Below are 14,071 nucleotides of genomic sequence, written 5' to 3'. Positions count from 1 at the left end.
GCAAATATCGGGGGTCTTTCGGAGCTGCGAAATCCAAAAAGGGGGGTCTTTCCGGCAATTCCGGGAGGGCATACCCGTAAGGTCATTTGTGTTAAGTCCCCCCCCCCCCCCGGGAAAACAACTGAATTCCAGTTGCCCAATTTTACTGGGAAAAAGCTTGGAAGTGCAATAGTTAATGAAAAATCACGGATTTATCCAAAATGAATGTCTGATTTTGGACTATGGATGACGTAAGGCCTATTTCCAGTAAAATTTGTAAAAGTGTATTACAACATGCATGATTATAATCATAAAGTTTATAAGATGAGTTAAATGACAAATTAAAAACACTCACCTTCTATCTTTATGAGTGATTCTTGATCCAGAACCTGTCTCATTTGGTTCTGAACCCCACTCTCCCCCGTTACGGAGCTGGTGGTGAGTTCCTGTTTTGTGAAGAGAACGTGTGCTAAAGAACGCACCACTTGAGACGGAACTTCCTTGCCCTCAACTATTTTTTGAAGTCTGATCTAAAATACAATGAAAAAATGTTACGTCGTAATTTGAACCACACCACTGATCACTGCTGATGAACAAATCACTAAATTAATGAACATGGTGAACGAAGTTTATAGGGTGTTTTATAACTGTCTTTCAAAAAAGACGTTTTCGGTTCTTTAGAGAACCTTAAAGGGTTCTCCAAAATTAAAGAACTTTTTTTAGAGGTAGGTCAAACACAGATAGGTCAAACTATACTTTTTCTGAATCCTTGTGACCAGGGGAACACTTTGGCATGGTTTATAACTCAATTTGAACAACTTTGAATTTTTCCCTGTATAAAGTTCGATGACCTCTATGGCGGCCATATTGGACAAAATATTTTTGCACCCCCCTAGAATTGTTCACCAGACTAAATACTACATCTGAGCCAAATTTCACAAAAAAATTAACACTTGTTTTGCTATGATTCACCATTTAAAAATGCAGCACTAATGCCTCTAATTTAGGTCCAACCAATCCGTTTTTAACCTCCCAAAAATTATCCCGTATTTTTATTTTTTGCCCTCACCGAATCCCCATCTGTGAAAGTGTCAGCCTATAAACACCTAAATCCATGTCCCCAGGGTGTTTGCTGAAGTTTTTTGTCATCATGGTATGTGTATTGTAAACTTACCAGTTCTGGACTGCTCTCTTGCGACTGGGGTTGCAGTTGTTGCAGGGGTGTTCTTGCCGATTCAGAAATGCGCTGCTGTGGTTGCGGGTGGGTTGGTGAGTGATAAGGTCTTGACCATGACTGAGGTTGAGGAGGAGGACTTTGCTGCTCCTCTGCCACGGCACCAATACCGAAGTGCTTTGTTATGGCCTCCAGCTGACAACCAAATTCTAATTAAAAAAAAGAAGGTATTGTTTAATTATAGGCCCTCGAAAACAGTCATGTCCGATATTTTGAGCAGTGGCTGCATATGCGCAGCCGGTGTCGAGTGTCCACTGCGAATATTGGACCTGCCTGTCGTCCCAGCCAGACTATGGTGGACGTCATTATTCATGTGGCAACAGCCAATATCGTAAACAAAACAGACAATATGACGGCAACACTGCCTGGACATTGGACGCCCCGTGCCGAGGTTTGTTTTAGCTCTATTGGTCCCGTTACCATGGTTACAGAAAAAAAATGCACAAAATATATTTCTCAGTGAATGTATACATTTTCACATAAAAAAAAAAAATTTTGGATTCAAAATGAATGTGAAGAAAAAAAAATTGTTATAGCCGGGAGTGAGTGGGACTCGATCTCGGGACCCTCTGCGTCACAGGCGAAAATTCTACCATTAGCCTACACCACGCTAACCGTGATGTTCAGTGGAGGAAATTTTAAGTGTATATAATAAACATACCGTGCGTTATTCATACCAAAACATTCAAAAAACAGTACTTATAATGAGGTTCACTGTCGAACCTCAACGGATTTAGACTGATAAAGTAATGCTTAATAACATGCGTACAGTTTTGGAATAATTAATAATAAGCAAAAAGCTTTTATCATGTTTACATGTATGAGTATAGAGTAGGGTGCATCATGCCCCCCTTTTGTCAACCAGATTTAATGTAGCTTGTCTTAAAATGTGCCAAATGCAACTAGAGTCAACAGACGCTGAATACAAGCCGCAATTTGACCCCTATAAATTGACCCCTGGGTTACGGATGGGGTCAACTGCTCTTGCATTGTGCTTAGGATGTCATAAGAAATATTCCTGGTCAATTTCAGCTTAATCGGAACTTATTCATGGATTTTGATTTTTTTAAATTTTTGATTGACCTTTTGACCCCCTTAATGACCTTTGACCTCAATGAAAAAAAAACACCTTATGTACACCGACAAAATGCATTGTTCCAATTTTAATTAAAAAATTCTAACATGTTTAGTTCTTTAGATAAAAATTCTTAAAATTATTCAGCTAAAAACAGGAAGTGACCCCTTAATGACCTTTGACCCCAAAATAAAAATACCATGCATACATCAAGGAACACTTATTCATGTATGTTGGTTATATTATTCTGGTCTGTTTACATTTTGAGATAAAAATTTTTTGAACATTTTTGATAATTTTGGTTTTGACCGGAAGTAACCCCTTAATGACCTTTGACCCCAAAACTGTAGGCATCCTAAAGACCCTAGCTAGTAGTGATGCATGTGTGCTATTGGCGACTTTCTGCTATGTAATTTGTAAAGACAGTGATTTTTTGAATATTTTTTAGACTTTGACCGGAAATGACCCCTTAATGACCTTTGACCCCTTATCTGAGCACACCATATAGACACCGACTAAAGCCGAGTCACATGGCATAACCATGTCATCATCGCATGAAATTTGTGGAAGGAGTAGCATATTTTGTGAAATCACATTTTTGACCATTATAGCTAGGTCAAAGGTCACAGCAAGATCAAAGTCAAATGGAAGCTTTGGCCTAGCCCATTGGTCTTTTGGGTCAAGTTTGGTTGAAATCTGTCAATCCCTTGCGGAGCTACATGCAGTTGATTGCGGTTGCCAGAAGAAAGAAAGAAACTAGAGTCAACAGACGCTGAATACAAGCCGCAATTTGACCCTATAACTTGACCCCTGGGTTACGGATGGGGTCAACTGCTCTTGCATTGTGCTTAGGATGTCATAAGAAATATTCCTGGTCAATTTCAGCTTAATCGGAACTTATACATGGATTTTGATTTTTTTAAATTTTTGATTGACCTTTTGACCCCCTTAATGACCTTTGACCTCAATGAAAAAAAACCCTTATGTACACCGACAAAATGCATTGTTCCGATTTTAATTAAAAAATTCTAACATGTTCACTTCTTGAGATAAAAATTCTTGAAGTTATTCAGCTAAAAACAGGAAGTGACCCTTAATGACCTTTGACCCCCCAAATAAAAAATACCATGCATACATCAGGTAACACTAATTCATGTATGATGGTTATATTACTCTGGTCTGTTTACATTTTGAGATAAAAATGTTTTGAACATTTTTGATAATTTTGGTTTTTGACCGGAAGTAACCCCTTAATGACCTTTGACCCCAAAACTGTAGGCATCCTAAAGACCCTGGCTAGTAACAATGCATGTGTGCTAATGGTGACTCTCTGCTATGTAATTTGTAAAGACAGTGATTTTTTGAATATTTTTTAGACTTTGACCGGAAATGACCCCTTAATGATCTTTGTCCCCTTATCTGAGCACACCCTATAGACACCGACTAAAGTCGAGTCACATGATATAACCATGTTCTCATCGCATGAAATTTGTGGAAGGAGTAGCATTTTTTGTGAAATCACATTTTTGACCATTATAGCTAGGTCAAAGGTCACAGTCAGGTCAAAGTCAAATGAAACGTTTGGCCTAGTCCAGTGGTCATTTGGCTCAAGTATGGTTGAAATCTGTCAAAGCATAAGAGAGCTAGGGCGAAACGTGGCAAGTCACGCAAAATGTCACGAGTTGCCAGAAGAAGAAGAATTGGGAAGAGACAGAACAAGCCGACGTTCGTCGTCGGCTTGTAAGAAGAAGAAGAAGAAGAATTGAGAAGAGACAGCACAAGCCGACGTTTGACGTCGGCTTGTAATGATGAAATAATAAGATTCCCAACATTTGAATTCATTCCGAGTTCGTCTCAAGGGTCCTCTGAAAGTTTGAATGAATAACCCATGTGAACATGACGCAATAGGCATATTCAAAGTAGTCATCTCTCTTCATTTCTGCCTTAGAATTTCAGATCTCAAAAAATATTAATTCGTATACCAAAGATACTGTCTAATAGTTCTGCATCTGAATCTTTGCTGGGGGAAACCCAGCTTTCTGAGAATAGCGCCCAGAGATACAATGGAATTCCATGCACTATTTTATCTCATTGACTCCATATTATTAGCCTATGACCAATCATCAATTACATTGTTAGCCAACTTTGTTTTTACATGACTTTTCCCACTAGAAATACACATTTCAATGTGTTAAGTGTCAGATACAAGAAATGTATATGGCAGCTATTTGTTTACATGACTAATTATGGGTTTTGAACAGCTGCTTCATGTTAAAATGTAATGGTTTTGGATTGCCTGTATTATTTACACGCCACAAGTACTTGGTTACTTAGAGCAGCCAATTTTATGATTGAAAATCCATGTTTTGTGAATAGCGGCCATATGCCTCTTGCGTAATGTTCATATGGGTTATTCGTTCAATCTTCCGGGCCACGGAGGGCCCATAAGACGAACTCGGAATGAATTCAAATCTTGGGAATCTTATTATTTTATCATTTGGCACATTTTAAGACAAAAAGGGGGGCATGCTGCACCCTAGTATAGAGTGTCCTATTCTCTTCCCTTTCTCTCCCTTTTTCTTCTCTCGTGCACTTAACACATGAAATTTAATAGTGATTCTATTGTCCAACCGTCAATAAAATAAAACTAGATTAGATCTCTTCAATATTGAAGAAAAATATTATTTTGTATCCAATCCTGCATCTAGGGTCCCCAATATTGATCAATCAAATTGATCGTGTATTCGCCGCATTTAGATATTAGAGAGCTTGCGTTTTCTAAACCTACGTATCAATCGCCCGTGCATCTATTCAAAATCCCGAGAGTGAGAGTTTGATCCCGAGTTTGATACGTAGGCCTACCTTTGGAAATCTAAAGCGCTATGTTATTAAAAAGTACACTTACTTGTGAAAGCTAGTTTCGTCTCTTGTTCCCCACGTGTGGTTCTATTTCTTAATTTAGTTAGCTCGCTAGATATCCTTCTTAATTCAGCGTCATGGCTGTCCTGGGTGATCTTTAGCTGTTCAATGCAAACCTAATATTTAAGTAACAGGAAATAAAGAAAGATAGTTTGTTGATGGGGGTGATGGAAAAATAATGTGACAATTTCATCATGCTCGACGTGCGTGAGTTCGATTCCCCGTCCCACCACCGTGTTGCGCCCTTGGGCAAGGCGCTTTGCCTCGCTTGCCTCACCCCACCCAGGTACAATGGGAAGCTGTTAGGGGTAGTCACAGTCGTTGTACTGATGGACCCTGCGCCACTTGTAGGCTGCAAACGTGGTTCCGACATTCTAATGACGGCGGAATAAATGTAAAGCGCTGTGAGGCTGTTTACGGCATAAAGCGCTATATATAAATATCTACATTTATTTTTTTATCATGTTTATGTCATGAATATTAGTAGCATGGTCAGTAGAACTGACATAATCAGTAGGCTTCTATAATGGCTTACTGATCCAACTGACCCGCGATACATCAGGTATAGAGACCATATTTAACTTTGTAATGGACCGTATTTACGCAGGGGGGGGGGGGGTGAAACGAAATTTTCCCCGCTCGCGTCCACTAAAAATTTTCTGATTCCCCCATTGTTTAAAAAAAACTTAAAACAAAAAACAGTAGACATTTTAATTTATATTTCGGATTCCCCCTCATCTACCGATCCCCGTCATAAATATTGAACGGTCCCAAGCAGATGACCTGTACCTGCTACAGGCTTTGGCTATACTGTTTACCCTAAAAATAGAGCAGTTTCGTCTTTTCGAAACATCACAGTTTGAACAATATCTATTTGGTAATTGTTAGGCCCTGTTTTGTTTCTGCTCCATTTGTCTCAGTTTTACCTACTAGGCCTACCTACAGTTTGATTACATGCATATCCAAAGATAATTTAGTAAAACTGGAGATGCATGACCGTAGACGTAACCAGCCCAGCTGAAATATGAATATTAATAAACCAAAAAATGTACGACAAGAATATACCAATATATATGCCGTATACAGGCCTACGTCCGTCGGGGCTTCCAAATTTTGGCCTGGCCCAGGGCCCCCAAAAAGGTAAATCCGGCCCTGGTTCTTTGGTTTTTGAATATTCAAGTTTCAGCCGGGGCATGCAGCGGTTATCTTCAACCCATTTATCAGTATGCGTATCATCATTGCCGTTATATTGAATTGTGTGGATGAGACAATTCTATATAATTTTGGAAACTTAAAGTAGCATAATTATTTTACTTTGAAATACTGACCATTTCTTCTCCACTGATCTTGTTCTCAATCTGTTTCATGACGTTTGTTGACTGGGTTTGTCGAAAGGCAATTTCTATATGGTAGGAGCAAAAGGTACCAAATTGATCAAGATTTCGAGAAATATTGATGATCATTATGATATAGGGTCAACGACTACTGAAATCATGCACACAGAAAAATTTGTACACAGGTTATGTAAAAAATATACATAACATTAGGTAGCATATGAACTCCCAAACAAATAGGTATTTTTTACATAACCATGAATTATGTAAAAATAAAAAGTACTCTCTGAAATTCTAGAAAATATAGTTTTGTAACATGTACTAAATTTTTAGCTAATATAAGGGTTTGGAAATATTCGCAGTTTGGTGTTTTAGGAAGGAAGGGCACGGCACGGCCTGCAAAATGTTCTGTGTATATCGAATGCATCTTTTACTGACTATCACTCACTTGTGTACCGCTTTCTTGCAAAGGGCATTAAAGCTAAACCACTTGACGGATACTTTTAAACTTGGATGTCAATCACAAATAATGAACACATTACATGTAGGCTAAAAACTGAGTATGTTGGGCATCTGCAAATGGTCGTACCTACATTATGTGAATGACAGATAACACCAAAAAAATTAAGAAATTATTTCCAAACCGTATTAAGGCTACAACCATTATGTTTCTCATCATTCAAGAATGCTGGTTAACAATATGCAGACTATTGTCTCATATGGTAAACAAAGGCCCACACAGTATTGTTTATTTGTTATCTTGCGTTTGCTTTATAATCGTTCATCTAACTGAAACTATAATACTAGCTCATTGCAATATCGCACAGGTAAAACAGAAACATGTACAGTGTGGATTTAACCAGAGAAGGTCTGATTTAGCGTAGCTGAGCTGTTTTCAATGAGTGTTATCTTGGTTTAATAGCTTTTAATGGGGTTTAAGTCCTGCAAAGGTCGTGGTGAATTCTACGGTGGAGATAACTGCATCATGATTGGCTCTACTAGGCCTAGTTATAATTGGTATTGAGCACTGTGAAGCAATAATACCGAGTGATTATTCATGTTAAAGCTTAGACAATATTTATTGTTTTTACATTTCCACAAAATAATACTCACCACTGACCATGCTGACCCGGCTACCACTTGCATCTGTAGCTAAGGGTATGAGTAAAGAGGAAAGATAGATTTCATTACAAGTATGTCACACATGTACATGCAGGCATAGGCCTACTGCTCCATTGATTTTAGTGGATTACCAAAGAAATTGATAATGGGTGACCCGACCCGAGAACGGGATCCGCATCAATTCGATCTACATAGCACTTTCTTGATGGCCCATTCTCCGATAAAGTGTTCAAGTTTGGTCTCAGGAATGACAAAATGCCAACCACGAAGAATTCATGAAATTCATTCAGAATCGTAAACTTTAGTTTAAGAACACAAAACAATGCATGTGTGATTTTTCAACAACACTTCATTTTTGAGCAATATTACCGGTAGGCCTACTTGTACGTATTGGGGGTAACGTATCAGTGGTAACGTATCTGTGAAGCCATTTTCCACCTTTGTCTTAATCGTGCAAGTGTAAAAACTTACCGACTTAATACCCATACTGAACAGTCATCACCCAATGTACTAAAGTCTGGTATGATATTTAGCTTCATTTATCACAGCGTTTTTTTTTCCGAGGGGAATAGAATTTAGGTAACGTATCTGTGACGACATGAAGGTAACGTCAGGACTTTTTGCCAGTAATAGTGCACTACATGTAAACAAACTTCACTTAATAATCAAAAGGCTTATAATTATTATAAGAATAAATTACATGTATAAGAAGCGGGAGAAGAATGTGAATGAAGATTATTCTGAAACATGTGAAGCGGACCCGATTTATGCAGCTCGTGTAACTGCACAAACCAGCCACAGCCCGATACTGGAGCGGCATGGAAGATACTAGCGACCAGCCCATTTGAATTTTTGAAAGAAAGGACGGGAATGAACAGAACCTGCTAAAAGATCCAGAGAATAAGGTCTTTTTTGGTATTTTCATACCTTTTTAGGGGGTTTTAAACATAGGCCTATCGGCTGCCTTTATCTGAGACGAATATACCCGTCTCATATTTTCGTCTCAGGCCTTTATATTTAAAATGCTTTCTCAGAAATTTATTAAAATGCATTTATTCCGTGTTGAAATATTTTCTGATGTAGGAAAAATAGTTAGGGTACACTCCACTCTTAGTACCAACTTTATTCCACAGTGGAATATATTTTATTTCGTCCTGGAATAAAAAAACATTTAAACTTTATTCTTTCTTCGGAAATGAAAAGGGAAAAGAAATTCATTTTCAAAAAGATGAATAAAGTTCCTATAAAAGGGAAAGTCCCATTTTCGATTTCCCGAATTTGGGCAAAATGAATGGAAGGCCTACTGAGTTATCTGTTTCAATTTCTTCGAAAAAGAGGGGGGGGGGTAGGCATGAAGGATAATTATGGTATTTTCACACCTTAAATCGAAAATGAACTTTCCCTTTTTTTTATATGGTTAATTTTATTCGGATATTTCCAAAATATGGATATAAAGGTATGTAAATACCAAAATAAACCTGATACCTGTCCCCCTTTTTTCTGAGAAATTGAAACAGACATCTCATGAAACCAATTAGTCAGAATTTCGACCCAAATTAGTCTGATGCTTACCTTTCGCTGATCTCTTCCGCTTGGATTTTGGTCCAGCAAACTGTTCAATGTCATCAGAACTTTGTGAACATTGTCCTAAAAACACCAACCAATAGTTTGTAAGAAATGGTTATCATTGTTTTGGCTGATCTTCATTTTTATGCATATTGATATGCTCATGCAACCCGTGCAAGTACCTCAGGCGGTATATCCCTATCAAATTCATTCATTATTTAAAGTGGTACTACACCCCGTGATAAATCTGTGACTATTTTTTCATTTTTCTCAAAAAATAATAAAACACTGGTAACAAACGTTATGTATATTATAGGGACAAGGAATCCAGTTATTATACTGTAATTTCAGTGACTCAAGACAAGTAGGCCCCTAGTTATTGATTTATTGATCAAATATTGGTTTCCCTCATTTTTGATTGTAACTCCACAACTGTTGCCTGTGCTGAAATAAAATTTTAAGTGCAGAAGTTGAAGTCCTTGCCCGTATAATATACACCCGGGGGGGTGGGGGGGGGCACATCAAACAATTTTGGTGGGTATGCTCCCTCGGAAATTTGAGGTGGTGGGTCTTTGGGAGCTGACGGCGTGCCGGTAAAAGGGGGTCTTTCGGAGCTGCGAACCGGGCTGTGAACAAGTAAAATGGGGTCTTTTGGAAGTGCGAAAAGTCAAAATCAAGGGTCTTTCTTGGCTTTATTTTGGTCAAATATAGGGGGTCTTTCGGAGCTGCGAAACCCAAAAAGGGGGGTCTTTCCGGGGGAGCATACCCGTATGGTCATTTGTGTTTAATGTTTTACAGAAAACGTTTAAGTATCGGGTTAAAAGGGTATACAAAGGGTTTAAAACGTGTTAATAACATGAAAAACATTTTAAAACTTGTTTCAAAACATTTTAAAATCATTTTACAGTGCCATTTTGACAACATTCTTTTAATTAACATGTCGTTGTAGTGTGTTTTTGTATTAAACGTTTTAAAAAACGTTTTATGACCTTTATCTATATAACCCGACATTTAAATTTTATTGAAAGGATTTAACCGAAATTGAAACATGCTTTTAACCTATTTATAATGTTCAAAAAAGAGTTTTGTGTTTAGGGGGTAGCTAACAATTTTTCCAAAACCACGACACTGAGAGGGAACCTCTCAGTGCAAATTGATAACTATGACTTTCGTTGTACAAATGTTTTAACATGTTAACACTGCTTTATAACATGGACATATCCAGCTAACACTAAAATGTTCATTCAAAACGTCTTAATTACATTTAGATGTCATGAATGTCGGAATATATAAAGGTTACAGGTGTGTTTTTAAAACGTTATTGTAAAATATTTAGGGTAAATACTTGCGCAAAATATTTTGTCAATAGTTAAATAACATTTTGTTAGAATGTTTTTACACCACGTGTTCAAAAATGTTTTTTTGTATGTTATTAAAACGTGATGGTGGTCAGCAGTGAGGGTCTTCCAGCCTACTGCTACTCACCAAGCACCAAATCATTTTATATATAATCTGAAATCTTAAATTTCTTTCTTGAAAAATTGCCCAGGTTTTGTTGGGCTTTTTGCTTGCAAATTCTGAATTCTTAATTTTATATTTGATAAAAGTACGTTGTATTTAATTTTGATGCGCTGTGTTGGTTATGTATTTTATAATATGGGTTAGTTTCCCCATCATACTGCAGTTACTGTCCGTTTTCCTATACACAATACACAGTGCTCTCACCATTGACGCGTGACCTCTAAAAATGATGTACGTTGGAAGAACGGGCACTTGCCTAGTTAACATCACTGTGTGAAAAACAACCAGCCAATATTTTAGCTATTCTCCAAACTTCTAGCAAATATATTTCTCTAACATGACCTAAAATTACAGCTAGGTTAGATGTTCAGAAATAGTCGCACTTTTGTAAAATATGAGTGAGGGCAAGGCATAGCTAGCCAACTCCCCGTGTTAATTGAATGGAGATTTGACCGAAAATATTGGTATCGGACCGCTCACTTCTGAAGGATGCCACAAAAAAACGGTACAAGCTACATTTTAACTATTCTAAATAGGTTCTAGAAAATATAGTTTTGTAACATCTCCTAAATTTTTAGCTAATTTAGATGTTTGGAGAGGGTCACACTTTTGTGTTTTAGGAAGGATTTGTAAACGACAGATAACACCAAAAATATGAAGAAATTATTTCCAAACCGTGTTAAGTCAACAATCATTATGTTGCTCATTTTGAAGAATGCTGGTTAACAAAAAGCAGGTCTTTGTCTCATTTCGTGAACAAAGCTACACATACCATTGTTTCCTTTCGTTTCCTTTATAATCGGTTAACCAACTGAAGCTATAATACCAGCTTTATTGCGATGTCGCACATTGAAAACAGACACTTGTGCACAACCAGAGAATATCTGATTTATTCAGTTGAGCTGCTTCAATGAGTGTTATCTTGGTTTAATAGCTTTTAATGGGGTTTAAGTCCTGCAAAGGTCGAGATGAATTCTACTGTAGACATTCAACTGCATCATGTTTTAAGTTCATGATTGTGTATGCTTATATATTCATGTATCCTATGTATTTAAATTTTTTGTTTCATTATTTTGATGTATTATGATGTATATTTTAACGTGACCTCTGGACCTCATGAAAAGAACAGAGGATACCTTAAAGCATCCACTGAATGAGTGAACCAGGCAAAAGAAGAAATAAAACAAAACAAACAAACAAACAAAGTAAATAAAAAAAAAATTACAAGTTTATCCATATCTTTTTGTGATCAGTTTGATATAGGTTTTAAGGTTTTTAGTAAAGTTCTTACCAGTTACTTCCTTCTCTATAGCATGTTCCTGGTGAATCCCGGTGTCTTCTATATAAATGAATTACAAAGTACGTGTAACATTATTGTTAAATAAACGCCTTCCAAAAAGTAATTACTCTCCTTTATTACCAGATAAAACTCAAAATCTATGCATCAAATTTAAAAACTAAAATAACAACAACAAACCCAGGTTAATTATGCAAATTTTGATAACCCGTTTGTCTGGATAGCTTTCAAAGATACATTTTCAAAAGTTGCACTAAAAAGCAACTCAAGTAAGCGTTCCATAGGATAACCTGCAGTGACCAGTGATGACCAAGCACTATATCAACAAAAGCAACATTTGCAAAGTACCATGTCGAGAAATGTTGGGCTATTAAGGGAACTGGAATGAGCGTTTTGACCTATCGAATTGCATTCTGAATACGAATGTCTTTCTGGTGTCAAATAATTTTCATTTTATGAAATTCACGATAGAATACAAATTTATGACAAATTATTAAAATTTGATATTTTTCACATTTTTGAGATATAACAATCCTCGAAGTAAATTTTATTAATTTAATGATATAGTCTTAAAGTGTATATAGCTGGGAGGAAAAGCCGACGATCAATTGAACATTTTGACCTTTCATATTGAAGATATGGATTTTTTTCCCCAAAAAGACCTTTTTTTTTTGGTGTTTTGGGGAAAAAAATTCATATCTTCAATATACGAACGGTTAATATTTTCAATTGATCGTCGGCTTTTCATCCCACCTACATACACTTCAAATATAAAGCATTAGATTTATAAAGTTTACTTCGAGTACTGTTAAATATCAAAATATCAATTTTAATGATTTGCCATAAAATGTGTATTACATTGCGAATTTGAAAAAATCAAAATTATTTGATATCAGAAGGATATTCTTCGTATTCAGAATGCAATCGATATGTCTGATGTGCTCTAATGTCCCACAATAAATAATATCCAAACGTTCATACCCCGTCCCATAAGCAGCTAAGACAAATTTGTGAAACAAAACTGGATTTCCTTTTGTCATTTCAGTTTGAATTTTGATGTGTAGATTTTGAGTTATTGTCTCATAATAAAGGGATGTAATTTAACAATTTGTAAACTTTTTCGGCAATATACTTCTCATGTATGTATGTTTATGCAATCCGAAATAGGTCACTATTATAGACCTGTCAGATGATATGGTTTTAATACAATCGAAAACGTATCATACGAATATCATTCACCGGACATGATGAAGTAATGAATTTCCTGAAAGAATCAAGTTGTGTCTTCATATTTGTTGGATCACTCAATAACTAAAGGCTGCTCGGGATCGATCAACATGACCAAACCCCCTGAGTACTCCACAAATACAACCATTCTCTACATCTATACATGTATCTGTATCCAATCTTTATTTAAATAATAATCATAATCAATATTTCTTACTTGTTGATTTCTTGACTTTCTGTGGCTTCTTTGCTGTGGCTGTTTTGCCTGTCAGGTACGAAAATAGTATAAACGCAATATTAGCCGGGGTCTGATGGCTATCATGTCACACCATCTTCTCTGATCACCCAGCGCACATTCAGATTTTGTAAAAACACCTGAGCTTTTTCGACAATCATACTTCTGTTTGGCCTGTCAGGTACGAAAATAGTTGATATTTTTCACATTTTTGATATAAAACAGTCCTCGAAGTAAATTTTATAAAATTTTATAAATTATTCTTAAAGTGTATGTAGCTGGGAGGAAAAGCCGACGATCAATTGAAAAGTTTGACATTTCATATTGAAGATATGGATTTTTCCCCAAAAGACCTATTTTTAGGGAAAAAATCCATATCTTCAATACGAAAGGTCAAAATTTTCAATTGACGTCGGCTTTTTATCCCACTTACACACACTCTAAGTATAAATCATCAGATTTATAATGTTTACTCCGAGTACTATTAAATTCCAAAAATATCAATTTTTAATAATTTGCAATAAAATGTGTATTACATTGCGAATTTCAAAAATCAAAATTA

General features: G+C 36.5%; 1 protein-coding gene across 2 annotated transcripts in view; it reads right to left on the bottom strand.

Moving 5' to 3' along the window:
• The window catches only part of LOC140168478 (uncharacterized), a 42,963-nt gene that overhangs the window by 2,461 nt on the left and 26,431 nt on the right, over positions 1-14,071 (bottom strand). For both annotated transcript variants that reach the window (XM_072191876.1, XM_072191877.1), the window contains 8 exons: positions 13,492-13,539; positions 12,042-12,089; positions 9,236-9,310; positions 7,655-7,693; positions 6,536-6,609; positions 5,194-5,323; positions 1,154-1,362; positions 335-509 (listed from right to left, as the gene is read on the bottom strand). In XM_072191876.1, the coding sequence (XP_072047977.1) occupies positions 335-509; positions 1,154-1,362; positions 5,194-5,323; positions 6,536-6,609; positions 7,655-7,693; positions 9,236-9,310; positions 12,042-12,089; positions 13,492-13,539 (798 nt within the window). The remainder of the gene's footprint in view (positions 1-334; positions 510-1,153; positions 1,363-5,193; positions 5,324-6,535; positions 6,610-7,654; positions 7,694-9,235; positions 9,311-12,041; positions 12,090-13,491; positions 13,540-14,071) is intronic.

This window comes from Amphiura filiformis, chromosome 13 (assembly GCF_039555335.1).
Source record: "Amphiura filiformis chromosome 13, Afil_fr2py, whole genome shotgun sequence".
Lineage (NCBI taxonomy): Eukaryota > Metazoa > Echinodermata > Ophiuroidea > Amphilepidida > Amphiuridae > Amphiura > Amphiura filiformis.
The sequence above is the reverse complement of the archived record's forward strand: the minus strand, read 5'-3'. Positions and strand labels throughout refer to the sequence as shown.